General features: G+C 48.3%; 1 protein-coding gene across 1 annotated transcript in view; it reads left to right on the top strand.

The window, feature by feature from the left end:
• Positions 1-18,668, top strand: part of SLC28A3 (solute carrier family 28 member 3) — an 80,460-nt gene that overhangs the window by 14,069 nt on the left and 47,723 nt on the right. The window contains exons 3-4 of the mRNA XM_062206809.1: positions 4,472-4,588; positions 7,362-7,514. Coding sequence (XP_062062793.1) covers positions 4,472-4,588; positions 7,362-7,514 — 270 coding nt within the window. The remainder of the gene's footprint in view (positions 1-4,471; positions 4,589-7,361; positions 7,515-18,668) is intronic.

Raw genomic sequence — 18,668 nt, forward strand, 5'->3', positions numbered from 1 at the left:
AAGACAGATAGATGGTCAACCATCATTCAAGCCCAGGTAGGCATTACGGGCTGGCAGATTCTTCAGGAAGTCTTTGGTTGCCATTGGTGATCTAGTGTTTGTGGATATCAACAGTGTTGGAAAACCTAACTGCATAGATGTTTTGGGAAAACCAAGTGCAAAAGTATTTCCTATGTCAAACACACCTTAAAAAAATTTTAAGTTTCAGAAGCGGAGACACCGACAGAGAGTTCCAATCTGCTGTTGCCAGGGCTTAGCTGGAGCTGAAACTGGGAGGCAGGAACTCCATCCAGGTCTCCCTTGTCAGTGGAAGGGACCACATGAACCACTAGTGTCTCCTCCCAGGATCTGCTCTGCAGGAAGCTAGAGTCAGGAGCCAGAGGTGGGACTCAAAGCCTAGATACTCCAAGGAGAGATGCACTAGTCTAAGCGCCCACTCCCTGCATTTTTCATAAACTGCGTTTGTTTTCTCTTGGCTGATCTGAATTATTGAAGTAGACTAATTAGTTTAGACTTATAAGCCTCTCAGGAGCACATTTTTATTACGTCTTGTGATTTTTTGACTCTAAGAATGTGTCCACAAAGATTAATTTGTGATGCATGAAATGTTTTTCAAGGAGGAGGACAGCAGAGGACACGTTGAAATGACACTATTTGGCAGGTGTGTGGCACAGTGGTTAACTTGCCACCTGGGATGCCCACTTTGGAGTGTTTGGTTCAAGCCCCAGCTACTCCGTCTCTGATCCAGCTTCTTCCTAGCATGCATTGTAGGAAGCAGCAGATGATGGCTCCAATGTTTGGATCCCTGTCTCCCTGGTGGAGATCCAAATGGGGTTCTGGACCCCCTAGTTTCAGCCTAGCTCAGCCTTGGCTATTGTGGGCATTTGGGGAATGAGTCAACAGGTGACAGGTATCTGTCTGTCTTCTCTCTCTATCTATCTCTCTCTCTCTCTGTCATAAAAGCAAGTGAATAAAGCCATGCTATAAGACATAATACATCATTGGGCCAGTGTTGTGGTGCAGTGGGTTTAGCCACTGCTTGCAAGTTTGCCATCACAGTTGAAGTCCCGGCCACTCTGCTTCTGATCCAACCCCCTGCTAACGCGCCTGGGAAAGCAACAGAGGATGACCCAATGCTTGGGCCCCTGCCACCCAGATGGGAGAGCCAGATGGAGTTCCAGGATCCTGGCTTTGGCCTGGCTCGGCCCTGGTAATTGCAATGATTTGAAGAATGAGCCAGCAGACAGAAGATCTCTCTTTCTCTGTCTCTGACTCTCTGCCTGTCACTCTGCCTTTCAAATACATTTAAAAAAATAAATAAATCATGGGCGCCATTTGGAGTCCCAGTTGGCTCCACGTACGATCCAGCTCTCTGCTATGGCCTGGAGCTTCTTCCAGGTCTTCCATGCAGGTGCAGGGGCTCAAGGACTTGGGTCATCTTCTACTGCTTTCCTAGGCTGGATGGGAAGTGGAGCATCCGGAACTCGAACCGGTGCCCATATGGGATGCCAGCATTGCAAGCAGCGGTTCTACCTGCTATGCCACAGCACCGGCCCCTGGAGGTTCCTTAAATACAGGCTTCAGATACATGCTATTTTAAATAAATGCTTCTCTAGATATGGCCATTATTCTGGAATTTTAGTTGGGGGCTGCATGTACAATTTACTCTATGTCAGTATTTTTCATCTGATACATTCGGAACACAAGGAGGAGCCTACTATATCTTTCAACCAGCACTATCGTATTTTGCTCTTGCTTGCACAGTCTTCCGGAATATTGCACTCTTTTCAAAACACATTGGATGGTTGCGTTTTAAAGGCATCTGCCGGAATGTCAGGCATGTCAGTCCCTGAGTTATGAACATGGTAGAATGAGGTTACTTCTACAGAAAGTAATGATCACCCATAACCTTAAACTCAATTGAGTCTTGGATTATGACATCAGGCTGCAGCCACTGGTTTCTCCCAACTGTATCACGATGAAAGTGGTCTATATACCTGCTCTCTGCTTCTCCAAACCTCTCTTAATCACTTCCAGTTGTGCTGTTAACTCAAGGACAACCAAACACTTGACATGTTGCAATTACAGGAAAGAACTAATAGCAATGCCCAGGTCTCACTCTTCAGTTAGAAATGCTAAAGAGCTACAGCATTTAACGGTTGGGATGGTGTTGAACCATGCGTCAAGCACTCTGCCAGGTGCGTCTAAGGATATTAACGCACTTACACCTCCGCCATCTCCAGGTTACAACTGTGCCCAAGCTGACATACAAAGGCCAGCTGGTGAAGATTTCAGTCTTTGGTCCATGCAGACTTTTCGCAACTGCTCAGCACTGTCCTTGTGGAGCGGCAGCTGCTATCGGCGATGAATGAATTGATGGGTGTGCTTGTGTTCCAGCAACGTTGTATTTAGGGGCACTTACATGTTAATGTCATCAATTTTTGTGAAGCAGTGTAGGCAGTGGGCAACCTATAGCAGAGCACAAGTTCAATTCCTAACAAACTCGACTTCCAGTCTAAACCGTACTAATGTGCTTTGGAGACAGTGGAAGGTGGCTCATGTACTTGGGCCCCTGCCGCCCACCAGGGAGAGCTGGATGGACTTCCAGTTCCTGGCTTCTGCCTGGCCCAGCCCTGACTGTCGCTGGAAAGTTAGCCAGTGTATGGAAGCGCACTCTCTCTGTCACTCTACTTAACAAATAAATAAATCTTTTAATTTTTTTCTTTTTTTAAAAAAATATTTATTTACTTATTTGGAGTGACAGAGAGTGAGGGATAGACAAGGAGAGAGCAGAGAGATTGATCTGCAGATTCACTCCCCAAATGGCCCATAATAATCAGGGCTGGGCCAGGCCAAAGCCAGGAGCCAGGAGCTTCCTTTGGGTGCCCCACGTGGGTGCAGGGGCCAAGGACTTGAAATATCCTTTGCTGCTTTCCCAGGCTTATTAGCAGGGAGATGGATTGGAAGCGGAGCAGCGATACCAGCGCTGCAGTCGGGGTTTTAATATGCTTAGCCACAGCACCAGCTCCAATAAATCTTTCTCCTTTAAAAAAAAAAGGCGGGGGGGGGGGGATGGGGCAGGCACTGTGGCATAGTGGGTTAACCCTCTGCCTGTGGCGCCAGCATCCCATAAAGGAACTGGTTCTAGACCCAGCTGCTCCTCTTCCAATCCAACTCTCTGCTTTGGCCTGGGAAAGCAGTGGAAGATGACCCAAGTGCTTGGGCCCCTGCACCCACATGGAAGACCTAGAAGAAGCTCCAGGCTCCTGGCTTTGGATTGACCCAGCTCCAGCCATTGTGGCCATTTGGGGGGTGAACCAGCAGATGGAAGACCTTTCTGTTTCTCTGTATCTGTAGCTGTACTTCTCCAATAAATAAAGTCTTTTAAAAATACACATTTTCCACAACCTTGTTTTTTTCTTTTAAAGATTTATTCATTTATTTGAAAGGCAGGGTTACAGAGAGAGAGAGAGAGAGAGGTCTTCCATCTGCTGGTTCACTCCCCAAATGGCTGCAATGACCAGGATTGGGCCAGGCTGGAACCAGGAGCTTCCTCCAGGTCTCCCACTAGGGTGCAGGGAACCAAGCACCTGGGCCATCCTCCACTACATTCCTAGGCCACAGCAGAGATCTGGTTCGGAAGTGGAGCAGCCAGGACTCGAACCGGCATCCATATGGGATGCCGGCACTGCAGGGTATGGCCTAACCTACTACACCAGAGCCCCAGCTCCTCCACAACTTTTTTGAAGCTCCCTCATAGAATATAAATTAAAGTATATTTGTGATTCTGTATATATATTATATAGTGTAATATATAAATATCTATAATATATACTATACAACTATAGCATATTGTATGTATTATACAGCATATAATATAATAGCAATGTATATACTAATATTATTATACAATAAGCATGAGTAAAATATATTGTATACTATATATTATATAGCCCACTATATATGGAGATATTTTTATACTAGTCTTGATTTATCTCTAAATTCCATTTGAACAAATGGAGGTACAGGGAAATTGGCAATGTGTTCAGAGTCTCCGAGTTCCTAAAGGGATGATAAGGAGTTCAGTTCCATCAACTGATAATCCCAAGTATTTAGCATGTGCCTGGTGCAGAGAGAGAGAGAGAGAGAGAGAGAGAGAGAGAGAGACAGAGAGAGAGAGGGAGAGAGAGAGAAGGCCAGAGAGCAGCCAGCCCTTCTGTTCCTCCATTCCTGAACTAGCCACTCCAGGTGTGGCATGGAAATGCAGACTCGAACCTGCGGAGAGAGGCTAGGCAGGGGTGGGCGGGCCTGCAGCCGAAGCCTCCACCCCCCACCCCAGCTCAGCCCGCCCCTCCTGGAGTAGCCGGGTGAGCCCCGGGCGGTCAGAGGTAGACGCGGGAGCTCCCAGCCTGAGCAGCGCGCAGGTCCCGCCGACGGCAGGTGGCGTCTGATCCGCTGTTCTCCCCCCCAGGCCCCGACGACGTGCAGGAGAGCAGACACCAGCCAGCGCCGCAGCGAGGAGAGCATGGAGCTGCGGGGTACAGCAGCAGCCCGCGGGGCGGAGGGCTTCAGCAACACCGGCTTCCAGGTGAGCGAGAACCTCCCCTCTCTGGGCCAGCGCTTGGAAGCAGCGCACCTGCCTTACCCCTCGGCGAGTCCCTGAGCTAAAGCAATGGGACTGTTTTCCAATGGCACGCTGGAAGCCCAGGATTTTTTTTTTTTTTTTTTTTTTTTTTTTCTTGTTGAGCTCTTCTGGGTGGACAAACCTGAAAAGTCTCTTGGAACAACCTGTTCTAATCCCGTCATTTAGAAACCAAACTGCCGCGCCTCCTGCTTTGTTTCCTTGGGTTTGCAGCAGGGTTACAGTGCTCACCTGTAGGCATCTTTCTAAAGAACTCAAAGGGAAGAGCAGCAGGTGGGAGGCGGGGTAGTGGGTTCAGATCCTGCAGGGGGCTGGATGCCTTTCTCTGACACCAGGCCCCCCAGCCTGTGTCATTCAGTGCCCCCAAGTGCCTGTCCCAGAAGGGCTGGGTGGTGTAATCCAGTCTCTCACCAATCAATCAAAGCTCACTGAGTGATTAACGCTGCCCCCGTGCAGGGCTGGGAAGCCAGAGCGGGGAACCAGCTCCTCTGACTGAGTCTGGGATGGGGATTTTCAGAGTCGCTTGGAGGTGTGCTTCCTCTCCTGTCCTGACTCACAGCTGGGAGGAACCAGCAGGAGCAGCTACGCACAGCGTGCTCACTGGAGGAGCAAAAGAAAAGTTTAAGGTGTTAGAAGAAGAAAGAGAGAGAGAGAGAGAAAGAGAGAGAGAGAGACAGGTAAAAGTGCTTTGACGCAACTCGTGCCTGTTCTACCCGTAAGTTTCTGTAACTTCCCCAAATCTCAGTTTGATTGCACAATGATCGTATCACAAGTTGTAAGTGTTGGGGAGGTTAAACGTCTCAGTCCCCTTAACGTTCCCAAGGATTGCGAGTTAAAACTGACCAAAGGCAGATTCCCAGGAGAAAAGGCGTGCAGATTGTATTAATGTGTGGTGGGGGGAGCTCACAGAAAACAAGGGAAAGTTCCCCCAAGGTGCAGCTGGGTTCAGAAGCTCATCCAATTTTAGTGTGGAGAAGTTTCTAGACAGGGGAGAAAGGGCTTGGGTTTTTAGATGCAGTGAGCTAGGGGAAAGTGACGAGGAGATGGTTAGGAAACTCATGGAAGATAAGGGTTATCTTATTGTATTTTTTAAAAAGATTTATTTATTTACTTGAAAGGCAGAGTTACAGAGAGGGAGAGGCAGATGGTGAAGAGGGAAAACGTACTGTGGCCTTCTAGCAAAATCGAGTACCCCCAGGCCACGGGGTTCTGAGTAGGGTGTCTCAAACCTAGCAGAGTTCCACATCGACCACGTGAACACCAACAAGCAGTGACCGGGTGCTTTTCTACAACTCAAATACCTGACACGAGCAACCCAGGAGTGAAGCTTTCTTTTGTCATACAGCCCATGATCGGGCCACCCCGTGAGTTCAGGCATTTGGTGAGGTCAGAAGCAGGAGGAATGGGCGCCTGGGAGGGAGCCCGCTCAGCCTGTATGCCCAGCCCTCTCATGACAACTACATCCTAAGGGGAAGCCCCCAGAACCAAAAGACCTCCTGCCACTTCCACCTCGCAGATGGCGTAAGCGGAGCAAGTCTCCACCATTCAGCTATCAATCTGTTCTTGTTTTATTTATTTATTTGAAACGCAAAGAGACAGACACAGAGAGAGACCTTCCATCCATTGGTTCACTCCCCAGATGCTTGCAAGAGTTGGGGCTGAGCCAAAGCCAAAGCCAGGAGCCCAGAATTCCATCTGGATCTCCCACGTGGTGCACAGGGACCTAGCTATTCGATCCATCACCTGCTGCTTGCCAGGGGACACCTCAGTAGGATGCGGGAACTAGGACCCAGGCATTCCGATGATGGATGCTAGCATCTATACCCGCCCCACAAATTTCCTCTTTGGTGGCCCTGTTCAAAGACACTTAAAATTGAGAGACATCTGTTGTGTTAAGAAGTTAGTGTACTGCTGCAGGCTAGGCTAGAGGTAGTAGACACAGATGCAGGGGCAGAGGGATTAATAATACTGATTTTTTAAAAGATTTATTTATTCATTTGAAAGAGTTACACAGAGAGAGGGGAGAGAGAGACAGAAAGAGAGAGAGAAAGAGAGAGAGGTCTTCCATCCATTGGTTCATTCCACAACTGGCCACGACAGCTGGAGCAGAGCCAATCCGAAGCCAGGAGCCAGGAGCTTCTTCCAGGTCTCCCACACAGGTGCAGGGGCCCAAGGAGTTGGACCATCTTCTACTGCTTTCCCAGGCCAGAGCAGAGAGCTGGATCCGAAGTGGAGCAGCCGGGACAAGAACCGGTGCCCATATGGGATGCTGGCACTTCAGGCCAGGGCATTAACCCGCTGCGCCACAGCGCTGGCCCCATAATACAGATATAAGAGGCCTTTCCCATGGAGATTATTCAAGAATTTGGATGAGGGGATAAGAGCTGCTTTGGCTCTGAAGATTTCCATCTTCTGCACAACAGCAGATTAATGGTGTTATTGGGATCACAGAGTTAGTACCTGTACAAACATTTATGTAATATTAATGTTCTTGCTGACGACAAACCAGGTGCCTGGCACACAGTAGGAGCATAGAATAGCTTCTGGCGCTGCGGCCGGCTCAGAGAGCGAGGAGTCAGCATTTCTGGCCTGGTGCAAATCTGGGCGTGCAGTTGGAGCAAGGAGTCAGATGAGTTCCTCTAGAGCTAGGCAGATGCCAAGGACCTGGATAAGGAAAAGATGAAGCCGGCAGCTCAGGGCACATGTTCCCTGCTTTTAGCACAGACAGCCGGGGCGTGGAAAAGCCTTCTGGGCGGGGGAAAGCGGGGAAACTTCAGTGTTTAGGGGTGAGGAATGTCAGGGGATTACTTCCGGGTCAGAGGCCGAGGCAGGAGAAGGACCAGGAAAGGAACTAGCAGCAGCAAAGACCCTGGTAGGACAGGGCAGCCCATAGAGTGAGACCACGGTGGCTGGGGTTACCAGCTGGAAGATTGCTGGGGACCTCCGGGAGGAGGGGGAAGGAAGGAGGGAAGTTTATGTCATGCTTTAGATGGGAAAAAATGAAGGAAGTGCAAACAGGGTCGGGGGGGGGGGTGGACTCCGCAGAGACAAGAACGAGAGGCACTTCATTGTGAATTGTAACTCGCACAGTCACACATGATGTCAGATCTCTGGTTATCAGGAGGGGAACTGCTCTCTAGGTCCACAACCAGGCACTGCTGTCCCTCAGAAGCTCCAACCCGGGCTGGCGCTGTGGCCCAGCAGGTTAAGCTCCCACCATGCCATATCTGAGCACCAGCTGCTTCACTTCCCACCCAGCTCCCTGCTAATGTACCTGGGAAGGCAGCAGAAGGTGGCCCAAGTGCTTGGGCTCCTGCCACCCTCGTGGGAGATCTGGGTGGAGTTCCTGTCTCCTGGCTTCTGCCTGGCCCAGACCAAGGCGTTGCGGCCATCTGGAGTGAATCAGCCAAAAGGTTGTCAATTCTCTCTCTCTCTCTCTCTCTCTCTCTCTCTCTCTGTCTCTCTGCCTTGCAAATAAATCTTTCAAATAAGCCACAACTCTACACACACTGTCAGAACCACTTCCTGCCTCCAGGGTAACCCCGACCAGGGCCAACTACACCCCAACTTTAAGTTAAGATCATTGCTTCTTTGCTTTTCTTTGTACCTTAACTTTTAATTGTAAATCCCTAAGCAGCACTTTTGCTGTGTTTTGGACTATAACCAGAAACACACATGATGTGCTCTTTGTTTATTTTTAAATCTACACGGTATTAAACAGGAGGAGACTCTTTTGTCCCTGGTCTCTTCTCCTCGGCCTCAACCTCCAAGATCCAGCCATGGAGCTGGGTGTCCCTGCAGCTCACCCACTTTCTTTGTTGTGCGTGACATCAACATTTCAACCGTGAGTGGATGTTAGAGCTGGTAGGGTTGGAGGATTTTGTTTGTTTGTTTGTTTGTTTGTTTTGCAGTTTCTACAAACAGTGTGAAAAATTCTACAAACACTGTGAAAATTCTTGTCTGTGCCTCTGGGGGCGTCCAGGACCTGTTGTGCTCTGATTGTATGTAGGAGTGTAGTTGCTAGGTCAGTGGAATATGTTATGTGTTACACTTGACTGATCGCATCTATCTGGTTTCCTAAATAAATTTTTATTTTTTTTTTTTTGCCAATCTAAAGCAGTCTCAGCAGAATGTGAGTCCTGATTCTTCTACAGCCTACCACATAGCTGTCACCATAAATGTTGGGTAGGTTATGGTACAGCCGGGTCCCCCAGGGCCATGATGAACAAAACACGAGATGACATCAGACACAAGAGGAAAAGTAGTCGAGATGCAGCACACACACACACACACAGATATAAGAGGCTGCTGTGGACACAGCACAGTCCACTCTTCTTAAAATAAGTAATGCATACTGTAAAGGAAGGGTGAAACATACAGGATAAGACAGGCATTGAACCCAGCAGTTAAGATGGCCACATCCCACACTGGAGTGTCTGGGTTCGATACCCATCTCCCCAGTTCCTGCCTCCTGCCAAGGCACATTCGGGAGGCAGCAGATGGCTGGGTCCCTGCCACCCATGTGGGACACCTGGATTGAGCTCCCGGCTTCCAGCTTTTGCCAGCCCAGTCCTGGCCATTGCAGGCATCTGGGGAGTGAAACATCAGCTAGGGTCCCTCCCTCTCTCCTGCGCTAGTTCTGTCTTTCTGTTGGCCTCTCAAACATTTTGTTAGCATTGTCAATGCACGAACTAGTAATCTGTTCGTGTCCTATCCTTAGCAAGTACCGTGCACTCTACCTAACGGGAGGCACCGTACTGGTCGACCCCAGCGTCACCACAGACTCTTGACTGGTCCCTGTACTGCGACCTTGCCATGGTCATGACATCACAAAGTGGTGGGCAGTTTTCAGCTCTATTATAATTTTCTGGAACCGCCATCAGTATGGGGTCTGTCCTTGGCCAAAAGTTCCCAGGTATGTGACTGTGTACTCTGGGCTCATTTCAGATTTTCTGTGTTACCGGTCATGAGACGCCAACTTTACACCAACACCTGGTCAACTTTCTCATCCGCTAGATTTTCTCCACCAGGTTTTACCTTTTTCTTATTGTTTTCAATGTTCTGGCTCCAAGCCTCTGTGAGTTATGGTTTGTGGGTGTCTTCTACCACTCTGGTGCATTTTCATGAACAAAAGTTAATCCCATGGTGCTCTCGTTTATAAAGTATTTCTGTTTTCATTATCATTTTTTTTCTCTGTGAAACTGTGAAGACACTGCCCTTAATTTCCCAAATTCCTGCTTTTCTCTTTCACATTGAAATCGCTGGTCTTGACATTGAGTTTAATGTATAATGTAGCTTGGGAGTCAGGGGTTTTGTTGTTTTGTTTTGTTTTTCCACATGAATATACAGTCATTTCAGCATTACTTCTATTTTTTTAATATTTATTTTATTTGAAAGGCAGAGTTACAGAGAGGCAGAAGCAGAGATAGAGAGCCCTCTTCCATCCTCTGGTTCACTCCCCAAATGAGTGAAGAGCTGAGCTGATCTGAAGCCAGAAGCCAGGAGCCAAGAGCCAGGAGCTTCTTCCAGGTCTCCCATGTGGGTGCAGGGGCGCAAGGACTTGGGCTATTTCTCACTGCTTTCCCTGGCCATAGCAGGGAGCTGGATCAGAAGTGGAGCAGCCAGGACTAGAACCGGCGCCCATATGGGATGCCAGCATTGCACGTGGCAGCTTTACCTACTACTCCACAGCATCAGCCCCTCAACATCACTTCTTTAAAACAATCATCTTTAGGCCAGCGCCGCGGCTCACTAGGCTAATCCTCTGCCTTGCGGCGCCGGCACCCTGGGTTCTAGTCCCAGTCGGGGCACCGGATTCTGTCCCGGTTGCTCCTCTTCCAGTCCAGCTCTCTGCTGTGGCCTGGGAGGGCAGTGGAGGATGGCCCAGGTGCTTGGGCCCTGCACCCGCATGGGAGACCAGGAGGAAGCACCTGGCTCCTGGCTTCAGATCTGCACAGTGCGCTGGCCGTAGTGGCCATTTGGGGGGTGAACCAACAGAGAAGGAAGACCTTTCTCTCTGTCTCTCTCTCACTGTCTAACTCTGCCTGTTTAAAAAAATAAATCAAGGCCGGCGCCGCGGCTCACTAGGCTAATCCTCCGCCTTGCGGCGCCGGCACACCGGGTTCTAGTCCCGGTCGGGGCACCGATCCTGTCCCGGTTGCCCCTCTTCCAGGCCAGCTGTCTGCTGTGGCCAGGGAGTGCAGTGGAGGATGGCCCAAGTGCTTGGGCCCTGCACCCCATGGGAGACCAGGAGAAGCACCTGGCTCCTGCCATCGGAACAGCGCGGTGCGCCGGCCGCAGCGCGCTACCGCGGCGGCCATTGGAGGGTGAACCAACGGCAAAAAGGAAGACCTTTCTCTCTGTCTCTCTCTCTCACTGTCCACTCTGCCTGTCAAAAAAAAAAAAATAAATAAATAAATAAATAAATAAATAAATCATCTTTTGCCCACCAACCAAATAGATTTGTCAAGGGCTCCTATTTGGGAGGGGAAGGCTTTTTGGAATAAAGCAACTGAAAGATTTTGTTTTTCCTTGCTTGAAGGAGAGACAGAGAAGAGAGAGATGAGGGCTGACAACATGGGAGTGCACAAAAACCTCAGAATTTCAAAAGATGAAATTCAGGCAAGTGTTTGAAAGAACACCTGTCGGTCAGAAGCAACCCAAGGTGCTTCCTCCCCATGAATAAGCAGCCAGGCTGCTCAGAGCTGACTTGTTCCCTGGTCAGTTGGGTGGAGCCCACTCATAAAAGCCTTGGCATAGGACTAGGTGTGGAATGAGCCTCCACTCTACCCAAACTCATAGGGAAGCTGTGTTACCCAACAAAGTGCTCGGTGAATCAGCCAAGCTGTTTTGGAGAGTTCGTTAAACAAGGTCAAAACTTAGGATGTCCCAAGAAGGATCGCGTTGGTCTACACCATTTACCTAGGTACTTGGATGTCGAAGATCTGAGGTTGGAAGTCATGGCTCCAAGCAGGCTAGTATCTTCATTCTCTGCACTTAAGCCTGGCACGCCAACACGATTTCCACTCATGGTGCTACATAGTTTTTCTCCTGCTCAGGACAAGCTCAACTGGAGGGCTCCAGATGCTCCCCCACCACCACCACCAAGCGGAATTAAAACACACAGCACTACTTTGCTTTTGTGCAGGGTGCTTAGAAATACCCACTCTCTGCCTTTGCCTCAAATGTGCCTGATGCTGGCTTAATGTTAGGGAGTAAACAACCTAAATGACTGTTTGCAAATCGCTGCTGTGACACGTCAGAGGAAACAGATTTAGGGATTTTATTTCCTCCTCGTTCAAACATTCCGGAAGTGGTTCCCATTAAAGAGACCCACTTACTCATCAGTGGTTCAAGCATTGGAAAGAAAATAGGGTAATATTACTAAATGTGGCTAGACAAAGATATTTGCCAAGAGCTAAGGTAAAACTGATGGATGCATAGCATAAGCCACTTATGTAATTTAAAGTTGTTCTACAGGTTCACTAAACCCAAAAAATGAAACTGATACAATGAGGTTTTTTTTTTTTAGATGTATTCATTTATTTGAAAGTCAGAGTTACACAGAGAGAGAGAGGTCTTCCATCTGCTGACTCCCCAATTGGCTGCAATGGTCAGAGCTGCACCAGTGTGAAGCCAGGAGCCAGGAACTTCTTCCAGATCTCCCATGTGGGTGCAGGGCCCAAGGACCTGGGCCATCTTCTACTGCTTTCCCAGGCCATAGCAGAGAGCTAGATGGGAAGTGGAACAGGCAGGACTTGAACCAGTGCCCATATGGGATGCCAGCACTGCAGGCAGCGGCTTTACCCGCTATGCTACAGCTGGCCCCAAGACATGTTCCTTATAATTTTGGAGTTTGGGTCTCTTCACCTACCACCCTGCTCTCCCCCCAAAAAATTGATTATCCATACCCCCTAAAGATCTGACCACCTACTTCATTGCTTAGATGTATGTCTGTAAGAGCATAGCAATGTAATCTCTACATTTCCAACTTCTACTTATTTGTCTTTTTTCCTGGACTTTTCTTTGTTGGGAGGTTTATGTATTCACTTGTTTTAGTTTGTTCAGATTTTCTGTTTCCTATCTTTATAAGATAGGTACTAACGATCGCAGTTGTATTTCTGATTTTTGTGATTTATAGTCCTTATTTCTTTGTCAGTCTAGCTAAATGTTTGTCCATTTGTTGTTCTTTTCAAACCACTTTTTTGTTTCATTGAGTCTGTTTTATAGTCTCTGTTTCATTTATCTTCATCCCGCCCTTCTGCTGGCTTTGTTATTCTTCTAGTTATTTCACAGTAGAAGGCTAGGTTATTGATATCTTTCTCTTTTTTCAGATTTATTTATTTATTTGAAAGACATAGTAGAGAGAGGGGGAGAGACAGAGATCAGTCCTTCCATCTGCTGGTGCACGTCCCTAAATGGCCACAATGGCCAGGCCAGGCCAGGCTGAAGCCAGGAGCCCAGAGCTCCATCTTTGTCTCCCAATGAGCAGCAAGGACCCGAGCACTTGGGCCATCCTCCGTTGCCTTCCCAGGTACACTAGCAGGGAGCTGGGTTGGAAGTGGAGCAGCCAGGACTCAAACCAGTGCCCATATGGGATGCTAAGTGTTGCAGGCAGCAGCCCAACCAGCTGCATCCCCCACACAGCCCCTGGGTTATTGATATCATCTTCCTTCTCTGCTAATACAAGCAATTATATCTATCAGCTTCCCACTAAGCACTAATGGTCCTACACCCCATACGTTTCAGTCCGATCCATCATTTTCATGTTTAACAACTTGCTAGTTAAGGAGCGTTCATGTTCCCATATTCCGTGAATTTTTCCCAAATTTCCTCCTGTTATTTATTTCTTTTTTTTTATTTTTAACTTTTATTTAATGAATATAAATTTCCAGTGTACAGCTTATGGATTACAATGGCTTCCCCCTCCCATAACTTCCCTCCCACCCGCAACCCTCCCCTCTCCCGCTCCCTCTCCCTCTCCTGTTATTTATTTCTAAATCCGTACCATTGTGATGAGAGAAGATACTTCATATGACTTCAGCTTTTTAAGCTTAGTGAGATTTACCGTGGCTTAACATCCAGTCTAGCGTGAGAACATGCTTTGTGCAGCTAAAGTGTATTCTACTGTTGATGGAGTGTTCTGTATGCCTGTTAGTTCTGGCTGGCTCATAGCATTGTTCAGTTCCTTCATTTCCCTGATAATTGCTCACCTCTAGTTTGCCCCATCTTTGAAGGTGGATATTGAGATATTTAAGTATTTTTGCATTGTCTCTTCTCCTTTAAAGTCTGTAAATGTTTGCTTCATGTATTTGGAACTCTGTTATTTGGTACAAGTATGTTGACAATTGTTAGGTCTTTGCATTGACCCTTTTTACATTTTAAAATGTCCCTTGTCTCTAGTAGCAGTTTTTGTTTTGAAATCTACTTCATCTTGGATTACAACCACTCAAGCTATCCACTGCTATTTCCAAGGCTTATCTTCCCCATTCTTGTGTGTCAACCTATTTGGGTCTTTCAATTTAAACTATATCTCTTGTAAGCAGTGTGTAACTCAATCATGCTTTTTATGCAATCTGTGTTTCCCTTTTAATCTAAGGGCTTAATCCATTGACAATTAATGTAGTCACCAGTACTTGAGGATCCACATCTACTACTGTGTGTGTGTGTGTGTGTGTGTGTGATCTGTAGTCATCTCCATTGCATCCTTTAATGTTACATATTTTTTTAAAGATTTATTTTATTTATTTGAAAGAGTTACAGAGAGAGGTAGTGAACCATCCGCTGGTTCACTCCCCAGATGGCCGCAACGGCCAGAGCTGCACCAATCCAAAGCCAGGAGCCAGGCTCCTTCTTCCAGGTCTCCCACGTGGGTGCAGGGGCCCAAGGACTTGGGCCATCTTCCATTGCTTTCCCAGGCACCGCAGAGAGCTGGATCAGAAAAGGAACAGCTGGGACTAGAACCGGTGCCCATATGGGATGCCGGCACTTCAGGCCAGGGCTTTAACCTGCTGTGCTACAGCGCCAGCCCCACAAAACTGTATTTCCCTGTATGGTTCTCTTTGCCCGCGTTCTTTATTTCTTCATGTGGATTTGAGTTACTTCTTAGTGTCTCTTTACTCCATCCCAAAGGATCCCTTTAGTATTGATTGCTGACAAGGACTATTAGTCATGACTGTGGTTGTCTGGGAATTGGATTTGAGTGTGAGCTTCAGCCCCGTTTTCCCCTGTCCATAGACTGCTGTTTTTCGTTGTGATTGGAGAGTTGTGTGCGAATCCCCACCCCCACCTGGCCAAGGCTCTCATGAGTCTGGGGAGGGGGATGGGCCAGGAGGGCAATTAAAGACACCCCAAGGCTTGCTCTACTAGGAAGAGATTCATTTGGTTTACTCGAAAAGCTCTGTGGACTGCTGTAAGCCTTTGGCTTTCTCCCAAATTCTGGAAGTGTGACGTTGACTGTTTGTCAGTGTGATGAATAGTATCGGCCACATCTCCAGGCTGCAATGCACCTGTCAGGGACAGAGTGAGGGCTGAGGTTCTGGGACGCAGAGCTGTCACTGCTGTCTTTCACCAAAACCGGCCCGAGAACTTAATCATCGAAGGGTCACAAAGGCAAGAAGAAGGAAGAGATCAGATGCTGCTTCTCCTTTTCTCCTACTAAGAATTTGCCAAGAGACACACTTTCTTGATTCCAAGAGTCTTCTTCTAAGGCTCTTTATTTTGCCTGCATGGGATTGGATACAATTTGCTGAGCCTCTCTGGGTCTGGGTGGGTTGCTTGCAGATGTCATGTCAGTAATGGAGGGAAAACCCCTGATCAGCCGTGGGGCCACCAGTTTTATTTGGCTTACAGGTCAATGCTTCCTGCGAGCACTACCCCAAACCAGAAGGAGGAAGCTGCCTAGGTTTTCCAAAAAAAAAAAAAAAAATGCTATTCTCTCAGTTACACCGGATTGAAGACTTCCAGGCTCTGGTTTCATTTCTCATTTCTGATGTCAAAACCTGCACTGCACGGTCTCTTCACTTAAAACGAGAGTGGTGGTCCCGCTGACTCGCCTCACCAACACTCTAGATGGTTCTAAGTGAAGAAGCTATGCTCTGACTGCTAGTTGAACTATTACTCATCAAACTGAAAAAAAAAAAAAAATCAAAGCTGAGAGTGTCCAGGGTGCTATACAGAAAAGACTGCTGTGAGCTTGAACCCCCAAATCTCTACTGTGCCCCGGAAGTTTGGGACCCTGCCTTCAACACTGCTGTCATCCGTACGCATGGCACAATTTTCACTTAAGACAAGTTTCTGGATTTTCGGTAACATCTCGTTCTCCTCCATTTGGGGACTAGGGGTTTGAAAAGGGCTAGCAAGAAAAGGATGCAAGCCTTCGGAACTGCATAGAGATAGGTAATTCTTAGGAAACTCCTCCCTGTCCCATGGCTAAGGAGCCTCCCGTGATCGGAACACAGCCGGCGACTGTCAGGAATGGTTGAGCCAGGACGCAGGGAATGGCACCTGGAGATAAGCTCGATCTTTCTTCCAGCTTCCTGGTTCTGTAAATTCCAAGCTTTGTTTTTGTTTCTTTCCCTCTGAGAAGCAAAACTCAATGACATCACGGGTGAGATGTATTGATTCAACAGAAACTGATGGAGCTCACACATTGTGCCAACTCTAACAGAAAGCTACTGTTGGGTTCAAGTGAGTTCAACAATATCAAACTCACCCAAAGCAGATGGTGAAAAGTACTATTCGTGACTGAAGAAGGTGACCTCACCTCGAGTTCAGAGGTCAGGAGGTCACACTATTTTCCAAATGTTCCAGATAAACATTTTTTTAATTTTTATTTTTTATTTTTGACAGACAGAGTTAGACAGTGAGAGAGAGAGAGACAGAGAGAAAGGTCTTCCTTCCGTTGGTTCACCCCCAAAATGGCCACTATGGCCAGCACACCGTGCTGATCCGAAGGCAGGAGCCAGGTGCTTCCTCCTGGTCTCCCATGCGGGTGCAGGGCCCAAGGACTTGGGCCATCCTCCACTGCCTTCCCGGGCGAAGGCAGAGAGCTGACCTGGAAGAGGAGCAACCGGGACAGAATCCGGTACCCCAACCGGGACTAGAACCTGGGGTGCCGGTGCCACAGGCGGAGGATTAGCCAAGTGAACCGCGGCACTGGCTCCAGATAAACATTTGAGGTCTTCATTCTCACGTTCATTCAGCTAGCAAATTAGATTGAGCAACTGCTGTGGTTGATGGAGGGAAATTAGTAAACACAACGGCAGAATCCCTCCAGCTACCATGCCCAGAACTGTTTCTGCACATGACAATGTGTGGAGGCATCCAGATCCCAAATGGGAGAAGCTAGAAGACAGAAAGGAGAGCAAGGTGCAGGCAGGAATAGAGGCCATTTCTTCTGATGGACCCAAGATGCTTTGCTGATTGGAAACTCCTGGTCTCAGGAATCCAAAAACCATTAATACATTTTGATTTAAAACTACAGTTCTAAGCTCTGGGCTCAGGAACATTTTGAAATAAGTTAGCTCACATGATGAGGGGTTCTAATTAATGTAACCAAGATCAGAAAGCAGCCCATTCCCAGTTGCCCCTCTTCCAGGCCAGCTCTCTGCTGTGGCCAGGGAGTGCAGTGGAGGATGGACCAAGTGCTTGGGCCCTGCACCCCATGGGAGACCAGGAGAAGCACCTGGCTCCTGCCATCAGATCAGCGCGGTGCGCCGGTCACAGCATGCCGGCCGTGGCGGCCATTGGAGGGTGAACCAACAACAAAGGAAGACCTTTCTCTCTGTCTCTCTCTCTCTCACTGTCCACTCTGCCTGTCAAAAAATAATAATTAAAAAAATTACAAAAAAGAAAGCAGCCCATTCATGGGATCAGATCTCCTTACACTACGCCTACGTGTCCAGGGCCAGCACAGCAAAGCTGATCCTATGGTGGACTCTCCTGGCCTGTCAGCCTTGGAAAGACACCCGAGTCGGAAGCAGCACAACCTATGACACGGTGCAGCTCTCTGCTGATGGGCCCTATCTCCTTATCAGTGTCCCTCCCAATACGTACGGCTACAATAGCTTTCACAATTTTTTTTTTGTTTTGTTTCTCATTAAAGTCACCAAGCACAGAGTTTCCTCTTCCACCAGCGTCCATTGGTGAAGGGACAGGTGCAAGGAGGAAGCTGGTTAGAGAGCACCCAGCCTAGTCTGCGCAGCCAGGCAGGCTGCTGCCTTGAAGTCCAGCTCCATACAGACAAAACAAAGGTGTTGTCATGTGGTACGTTGGTTACAGCAAGGCAGAACGCAAAGACAGTGGTGCCAACAAAAACATTTCTATAGCCAGCAAACGTAAGGCTTCCTGTTGGCCCAGGATGCCACTTCCTCATTCCCCTATACGTTTTAGGTCACACAAGAGGAAGAAGAATTGAGAAAGCGCAGGTGAGAGTAGAAGTAGGGTGCAGCGTTCCAAGTGCTGACCGGACTGTGTGTGCCCTAGACCTTGGCTGAGGGTGAGAAGTGGTCTCTTGCCAAACAGGAAGTGGGGCGGGGGGAGGGTGTTGGGGGAGATCGTGAACCTGTGAGAAAAGCCAGATGATGGGGGCAGGGCCACAGCAGATGAGAAGGCTAAGCACCCCAAAGCAAAGCATCAACTCTTCAACTCTTCAGGCTGGACCTGCCGGGGCCCACGTGTAGGCAAGCTACGCAACTTCCCACACCTGTCTGCTCATGCAAAACAGGCATCTTCATACCTTGGGCTGTAGGACTGTTGGGAAACCCATGGGAAGCACTGGCACTCAGCAAATGCTCACGTACCTGCAACCGTTCACTAAGGCCATTTATTAGAGACGCTACTTTGGTAGAGGCCAAAGATGGTGTTGAAGCTCAGATGTGTAACCTGTCTCTTCTCACGGCGAGCACTAGGATGCACTAACGCACTAGGGAAGAGCTGTGAATCGTTGCTGACCCAGCAAAATGTAGAGCTTCAGTCCTGAGGTCCCAGCCAGACAGGGACCTTGGCTTTCGATGGCCGAGTCTCA

Source organism: Lepus europaeus, chromosome 12 (assembly GCF_033115175.1).
Source record: "Lepus europaeus isolate LE1 chromosome 12, mLepTim1.pri, whole genome shotgun sequence".
Classification (NCBI taxonomy): Eukaryota; Metazoa; Chordata; class Mammalia; order Lagomorpha; family Leporidae; genus Lepus; species Lepus europaeus.